An 8,431-nucleotide genomic window follows, 5' to 3' on the forward strand; every position below is an offset into this window, starting at 1 on the left:
ATTGCTGACTTGACCAAAAAACTGAGAAAGCTGCAACATGACTCAGATGAAGAAAAGAAGTACCGGGAATTGAGAATTGCATATTTCTCCGATGTACTAGAAGAGAAAAAAAAAGCAGCCATCAAGCTAGGCACCACAGTCAAAGAGTCTAAGGTCATTTATGATGTGACTGTTGATTACTTCATTGTCCTCTTTTGCATTTTTTTCCACAATCGAGCCATGAAATAACTTCAGCTCATGTCTTTTACAGGAAGATTCTTGTGTCTTGTGCAGAGAGATGGAGAGGGTGGATGCTCAAAAGAATAATCTGACCAGAAAGGTAGACCACCTCCATGTCATCTGTGAAACAATTGAAAAGGAGCTGAAGACACTCAAGCTCAGGAGACAGGTAACCAGACATAAAGTTCACCCTTATGCTCACATAGAGTTAAAAGATCTGTTTCTGCACATCTGTAAAGACAAACATGGCTGAAATCATCAGTCAGACAATGACGGTACAATGATGGGATGTAACAATGATGATACCGTTTTTACAGCCCACTTCAAAGAGGTGACGTATTGTAATTGTCAGTGTTCGTCCGTCTGTCCGTTTGTATGTCCACCAAATATCTGCGCAACCGTTGCAGATAGAAAGATGAAACAAACAGCACATTACTCAAGCAGCAAAGGGGATGAAAGTGAGATGATGACCTTGACCCTGAGAAAACTAGTCAAGGTCAAATTTCAACTTTTGTGCACTCAGGAACTGGATAAGATAGAAACGGGGGAAGGCCAGTGTGAGTAAGACCATAGATCAAAACTACTGCTCTGATCAATGACAGTATGTCAGAGCACTAGCTTTGATCGTTGACCTATGCAAGTAGGTCAGGGTAAAATTTTGAATTCAGTGATGTCACGGATGTTGCAATCTCTGACTGCATTGGTTCCTGTTGATTTTACATGTGTCTGAAAATGCTCACCAGTTGTTGCTCTCATTTGTCAATTGTAAATTTCCCAGTTTGGGATCATTTAAGTAAATCTATCTACCTATCTATCATATGTACTTCAGGACATTGCAACGGAGCACAATTTCCTGATGATAGAGGTGAATCGCAGGAGGGATCTTCTGTACAAGCACGCAGGCAGTATGCTGTCCCTTGAGAAGCAGAAGCTGGACCTAGAGACGGCCATAAAGTCACGAGAGCATCTGGGCAACAGCTCTAGATGCATTCTCAAAAAGCAGCTCAAGATCAGTGAACAGAATAACCAGGCACTCCGGTAAACACTCAGATTTGACCATATTTAACTTTTCTCAAACTTTGCTTGGTGTCATGTTGTATTATTTTGAAATTACTAGTCATCTCTGCTGTGTCTTCCCACAATTAATTCTGTCTGCTTTTATCTCAGTACTGAGCTCAATGACAAATTGGCCAAGGTCAAAAATGCCAAGAATCGGTTTGAGATCATGAACTTCTCAAAGTCCACTTCTGAGGGTGAAGAAGAGAGATACCAGGTTCATCATATTGAAAAGGTAAGAGGTCTTAAACACAACACTGTCAACAAATTAAGAGTCTGCAGAAAACAAAGTCAGTTGTTCCTGCAAGTGAACACCAACACATCAAATCATGTGTGCTTTTCAATTTGCTGCACAGGAGACGGAGGAGCTCAAGAGGACGATAAGATGTCTGAATGATGAATTCAACAAGATTGAGATGGAAAACAGAGCATTTCAGGACACCATTGTGTTGTTTGACAACAATAACGCAAAATTTCATCAATCCCTGAACAGGGCAAACGAATCCAGTAAGTTTGAGCAGTAGACTGAATGGACAGTAGCGCTGTAACAACCTTCTTTACCATAGATCACTAACACAAAATTGGGAAATTATTTTGGTATTTTTTGTTCTCTATCTGCTGAAAATAACTAATCAACAATGATTGATCAAAATGATTGTTTAGGTCCAGAGTTCCAGATGAGACAGAATCTAGAAGAACAGCTGAAGACAAATGAACAGATGTTCAAAGTTAAGAGTGAACTGATTCAAGACCTCCAACACAAATTGCAGGTTAGTCCTTTTTACAGCCACTATTGACCAATAGTGACTGAATATGAAATACCTCAGTATAAAATTCATATACAGTAAGTATAATGCCATACTGCATCATCAAACAAATTTATGTCACTTTTTTTGCATGTTTATGTGCTACACTCCAGGATTTGAAAAATACCTTTGATAGTCTGCTGCTGGAAGAAAATGTGAAAGAACAGGAGTTTCTGCACAAACAGCCAACAATCACTAAGCTGAACAAAGAAATATCTCTTCAGCAAGAAAAAATTGGTAGAGCTACAAAACAGGTAAACAAGTAATCATTATTCAACATATCCTTGCTAGCATTGGTAATTGGTTTTCCTTCATCACCAATTAGGTGAATTGGACACGCTAAATTGTTCGTATGAGTGAATATGAGCGTGAACGTTTTTCTGTCTGTGTGTGAGCTGGCAATATCCAAGGTGTACACTAGCTCTTGCCTGTAGTAGGCAGGGATAGACTCCGGCACCATCCGGGACCTGTATTTTAGATAATTTAATTTTTAATTTAATTTTTAAATTTTAATTTAATGTACCTTAGTAATCCCCAAAGGGAAATTAACAGCACACTCTAGTTAGTCAGACAAATCCAATCCCATGCATATATTAGTGTCTACAGGCCCTGAAAAAACACACACACAGGGGGGGCCTGTATGCATGCCAAGGAGGTAGAGTGGCCGGCAGCTCCTTTGTGGTGCGCCCCAAATGAGCAACTTGTAAGGGGGACGGCGTCTTGCTCAAGGGCGCCTCGGCAGTGCTCCGGATGTGAGCTGACACCTACCACTGTCAGCTCACCTCCGGGTGTTTTTGGGCGGGAGCGGGAATCGAACCGCCGATCTCAGAACATTGGACGACCCGCTCTACCACTGAGCCACTGCTGCCCCATTAGGGGTTGCGGTGGGGATGATAAGGGGCTGATGACAAGATCGTCTTGTCTTCAAAAAGATTAGTTAGAATTAGAATTAGAATTAGTTAATTAATTATCCAAAACTTTGGTATAATTACAGCTTGTGTTGCGAGATTGAATTAAATCTGCCCAGGGTCTTCAGAATCTTGAATGCCAGCCTTGAGAACACAGGCACATATACAGTAGTTTATAGACAGATGCAACAGCCAATGAGATCACGAGTTGGCCTTCTTAGGCCTGCTAGCTTGCTCCACGTTGTCCTGACATGTACATGTCCTGTGATTGGACACTCACTCTGAGAAGGCGGCACTATGCACATCACAAGATTCGGGCGACCATTAGAGTGTAGAGAATTACGCCAGGTTTGCATGTGTTTTGAATATATGGTTTTTGCTGCCACAATGACTGAAGGAGTACAAAACGAAGATTTAGTTGCTGATATACTCGCAATGCCGTTTTGAAGATGCGCATTTGAAGAGAAGCTAGCTCTTGTGAGACAAGAGAGACTGGACAGACGAGGTTTCAGCATTGGTATCCATGTCAATAGAAAATGATTTGTTGCTGGAATTAAAATGCACAGATAAACCGCACGACCAAGTCATTGAAGTGTTCTTGAGGAAAGGAAAAATATTGATTTTGTGTTTAAATAAGCCATTTGAACAACTGATTTGGTGAGTACAGGCAAATTATTTATGTAAATTCTCCATATTTAAAAGAGTCTTGTTTCACTGTAACGCCCTCACTGCTGGAAAATAACGGGTGTTATACAAGAGTGATGTAACAACTAGTAGTGTGTTAGTGTATTTCTGTATTTCGTTTCTCGAGCAAGGTGTCATAAATGATGGTCATTTCCATGGGTTTTGTACTGTGACGTAGTTGTGTGTCGTCTATAAAGGTGTGTGTTAGGGTTAGTTTCAGTGGGTTTTCTTCTGTGACGTAGTTGTGTGTCGTCTATAAAGGTGTGTGTTTGGGGACATAGTTGTGTGTAGTCTATAAAGGTGTGTGTTAGGGTTAGTTTCAGTGGTTTTGTTGTGACGTAGTTGTGTGTCGTCTATAAAGGTGTGTGTTAGGGTTTGTTTCAGTTGGTTTTGTTCTGTGACATAGTTGTGTGTCGTCTATAAAGGTGTGTGTTAGGGTTAGTTTCAGTGGGTTTTCTTCTGTGACGTAGTTGTGTGTTGTCTATAAAGGTGTGTGTTAGGGTTAGTTTCAATGGTTTTGTTGTGACGTAGTTGTGTGTCATCTACAAAGGTGTGTGTTAGGGTTAGTTTCAGTGGTTTTGTTGTGACGTAGTTGTGTGTCGTCTATAAAGGTGTGTGTTACGGTTAGTTTCAGTGGTTTTGTCCTGACCCTTGTTGTGTGTCGTCTATAAAGGTGTTTGTTAGAGTTAGTTTCAGTGGTTTTGTTGTGACATAATTGCGTAACATCTATAAAGGTGTGGCTGCAGCTTGTTCGGTGTGAGTGGCAATAAAAGGAGTAGAGCTGACACCTCTTCAGAAGTGATGGTTTTTGTGTCCTTTTGTGAGAAGTTACAAACACCATATCTTGAACGCTATTTTGGTGGCTGCGGTGGGAGCCACTTGCAGGATTATAGGATGTACTCGTGCATGTTGGACTAAGTAGAATGTCACTGAAGGCCTAAGTATGAAATGCACGGCTCGCTACTGGGTAATAGAGATATAAGGTGGTTTAATATCAGTATGGTGTGATTCAATAAATGTTTAAATTACCATAAATAATAAAACAGATAGTTTGTCGCTATGTCGCAGATTTTGGTTTTTCACGGGTGGCCTTAGAATGTATCAACCACAAGTAACAAGGGATTACTGTATTTTCAAAATGCTATAAATAATAAATGTAGTGGTGGACCACTACAAACAGTTGTTTTTGTGTAAAATAATTTTAATTTCAGGACCTAGAGTGTATGGAACCCAGTGCATACTGAGAACAATACGCTCCAGAATTGATGTAAATAAAGGAACAACTAACAATTACCCTGATCATATTTTGATATTGTCATGATGTTTGCTAGTGCTCTAGGTTGATCAAGGAAATACATTCCAATAACGACCCGGCGACAGTGAATTGTGAGAAGGACATTATCCTGAGGGAGATGACAGAATCCTATGAACGGTTCAAGAACCTCCTAAACATGGACGGCAAAAATGACCTCACAAATTTGCTGAAGAAACGCTTCATGCAGGTGTGAATCATTTCATTGTCCTTTCAGATCCAATAGGTATTTCAGGATTTTCAGTGGTAAAAGCACGTTTTTCTAACTTTTCTGACTATTTTTTGTTTACCTCAGGCCAGTCTGCCTCCTCCAACTCTGAAATTCATTCCGTCCTGCCATTAAGGATCCAAGGCTAAGTCTGCCACTCAAATGAGTAGTATGTCTGAGAACACTGTCACGAAAATGACTAGCACAATGCCTGGAACTCAAAAAGGATATACTGAAATTGAAAGGGAAAAAGAGAAACAGCCAGCTAATTAATAGACAGACAGACAGACAGACAGACAGACAGACAGACAGACAGACAGACAGACAGACAGACAGACAGACAGACAGACAGACAGAGATGATTGATTGATTGATTGATTGATTGACTGATTGATTCTGAAGTGGGAAATTTAAAGGTTACGGTGGCATTTAAATATAAGAACAGACAGAAACAGGGAAAGTATACAATTAAGAAAATTAAGACAATAGGGAAAAGGAATAATAACAATATTAAAAATATCAGGCATCAAGTTATAAATAAATGTGGCACCCTGTGGCCATACACAAGACCTAATAAAAGCCATATCTAAAACCTCAGACTGGCGGAACTCTATCTGATATTTTGTAGCTGTTGTACAGAGCGATGGCTTGTGGCAGGAATGACTTCCTGTACCTGTCCTTTCAACAGTGGAGCTGTAGCAGTCTATTGGAGATGGAGCTCCACTGTGAAGAAATGAAGCTAATGACGAAAAACAGACCAGGGATATTCAAGTCAAAAACTGCTACATGGCCGGCGGCTGTGGTTTCCGCAAAGCCGGTGGCTGCGGTTTCTGCTGGGGAGTTGAGGGGGAGCTTCTTACACGGCTACGACAGCTTCCAGTGCTGCAGTCCTGACTCCAGGATCATGGCCGAGCGGGTTTCTGGCTCTGTCCCCCTGCTGTATCTCTGACCACCAACCTGGAGCTACAGAGTAACACGCAGAACACATGCAACAGCACAAAGGATAAACAGGGTGATTTGGTGAAGGCTGAGGGGGCCAGATAGACTGCTGCCAGGTTGGTAGAGTCTCAGCTGGAGGAAGAGAAGAATATGTTAATGGATAATGTATTATTAACATCATCAACATGGCGCCATGCTAAGTGGCGACTGTTACAGTAGCTCCCGTGTGTTTCTTTGTTTTTGTATCGTTTCTCCTTCATTTTTGTCCTTTCACCTTTGCTTTTTTACTTCCTGCCATTGCCAACCAGATTGGTGACGACCTTCTTATCCTTTTGAAACTTTTCTAGACATATCCCCAACTTTTTTATTCGCGTGATACCCATGGCAACCGGTGAGTGCATTGTTTAGACCCGCGACTAGCTGATGGCTCTGCGCCCAGCTGGGCCGCTGCCCTGAGTGAGGCCCGACATCTCAGAGGAGCTGAGGAGGAGGTGTCGGGGCTGCAGAGCTGGGGCAAAGCTGAAGGTGAAAAAGATGAGGTTTCATCCGGCAGTGCCGGCCATTGTTACCGGGAACGTGAGGTCCCTGGGGAGTAAGGTGGACGAGCTCGCCGCGCTGGTTAAAACCCAGCGGGAGTATCGTGAGTGTAGCATGATGTGTTTCACGGAGACATGGCTGCATTCGCACACCCCGGACGACAGCGTGGTGGTACCCGGCTTCAGTGTTGTTCGTGCGGACAGAGACGTTATTAGTAGCCGCAAGAAGAAGGGAGGAGGGATTACACTGTATGTGAGTGAGAAGTGGTGCAATCCGGGACACGTCCACGTGAAGGAGCGTCTCTGCAGCCCGGACATTGAGCTGCTTGCCGTGGGAATGTGGCCATATTACCTGCCTCGGGAGTTCACGTCAGCTGTTATAATTGGAACCTACATCCCCCCATCAGCTGACGCACCAACGGCATGTAACGTCATCACCTCCACTGTCGCCAGGATGCAGACCCAGCACCCCAACACCTTCACAGTGATCACCGGTGACTTCAACCATGTCACTCTGGACCAATTATTGCCCACATTCCACCAATATGTGGACTGTCCCACCAGGAACAATAAGTCTTTGGACCTGCTGTATGCTAACACCAAGGATGCATACAGCACCACAGCCCTTCCTCGCCTGGGCAGAGCAGACCACAACCTGGTCCTGCTAAATCCCAGCTACGTCCCGCTGGTCAGGAGGCAGCCTGTCCACACCAAGATGGTCCGGAAGTGGTCTCAGGAGGCTGCTGAGGCACTGCAGGACTGCTTCGACACCACGGACTGGGATGTGCTCTGTAGGCCACATAGGGAGGACATCAACAACCTGACGGACTGCATCACAGAATACATCAGGTTCTGTGAACACACCACTGTGCCAACCCGGACTGTACGCTGCTTCCCCAATAACAAACCATGGGTTACAAGTGACCTGAAGGAACTCTTAAATAAGAAGAAGAGGGCTTTCAGGTCTGGTGACCGAGGGGAATTGAAAGGAGTGCAGCACGAGGTCCGAGACAAACTGAGGGAGTGTAAGGAGATCTACAGGAGGAAGCTGGAGGCCAAACTCCAGCAGAACAACATGAGGGACGTGTGGTCGGGAATGAAGAAGATCACAGGGTGCTCAGGGGGACAACGGTAACCATCAGGCGGTCTAGACAGAGCCAACGAGCTGAATATCTTCTTCAACAGGTTCAGTTCACAACTGTCTGCCTCCTCCTCACATCCCGACCCCCATGCTCCCCCTCCACTTCCATCCTCTCTTCACCTCTGTTGGTGGGCAGTCCTGGGCATCACCTCCCTCCCACCACCGCCTCCTTTATGGTACCAACACCCCCATGGAACCAACACCAATACCCCCCACCAGCACCCTCCCCCCCACATGTCAGTGACTACAGACCAGGTCAGGAGACAGCTGGAGAGACTTCAACAGAGGAAGGCAGCCGGACCTGATGGTATTAGCCCCAGGATCCTGAAGACCTGTGCCCCCCAACTGTCTCCAGTCATCACACACCTCTACAACCTGAGCCTGAGCCAGGAGAGAGTCCCGGTGTTGTGGAAGACATCATGCTTGATCCCTGTCCCTAAGAAGACGGCCCCATCGGAGCTGAACGACTACCGACCAGTTGCCCTCACGTCCCACCTGATGAAGGCGCTGGAGAGGCTGGTCTTGGCCGGCTTGAGGCCTCAGGTGAAGTAGTTGCTAGACCCCCTACAGTTTGCGTATCAGCCCCAATTGGGAGTTGATGATGCCGTCATCTACCTCCTGC

General features: G+C 44.4%; 1 protein-coding gene across 1 annotated transcript; it reads left to right on the plus strand.

Annotated features, from left to right (window-relative positions):
• The first annotated feature begins 1,075 nt into the window (after positions 1-1,075).
• Positions 1,076-6,142, plus strand: LOC137593384 (coiled-coil domain-containing protein 39-like). Its single transcript, XM_068312046.1, has 7 exons — positions 1,076-1,257; positions 1,387-1,510; positions 1,623-1,782; positions 1,939-2,045; positions 2,195-2,335; positions 5,005-5,175; positions 5,882-6,142. The coding sequence occupies exons 1-7, from the start codon at positions 1,076-1,078 to the stop codon at positions 6,140-6,142; spliced, it is 1,146 nt and encodes a 381-aa protein (XP_068168147.1).
• Positions 6,143-8,431: the final 2,289 nt, after the last annotated feature.

Source organism: Antennarius striatus, chromosome 4 (genome assembly GCF_040054535.1).
Source record: "Antennarius striatus isolate MH-2024 chromosome 4, ASM4005453v1, whole genome shotgun sequence".
Taxonomy (NCBI): Eukaryota; Metazoa; Chordata; class Actinopteri; order Lophiiformes; family Antennariidae; genus Antennarius; species Antennarius striatus.

Coding starts and splice junctions, on each gene's coding strand:
- LOC137593384 (XM_068312046.1), top strand. CDS start 1,076: ATGATAGAGGTGAATCGCAGGAGGGATCTTCTGTACAAGCACGCAGGC. Junction 2,336..5,004: donor TTGGTAGAGCTACAAAACAG/GTAAACAAGTAA, acceptor GATGTTTGCTAG/TGCTCTAGGTTGATCAAGGA. Junction 5,176..5,881: donor TGAAGAAACGCTTCATGCAG/GTGTGAATCATT, acceptor TCCTTTCAACAG/TGGAGCTGTAGCAGTCTATT.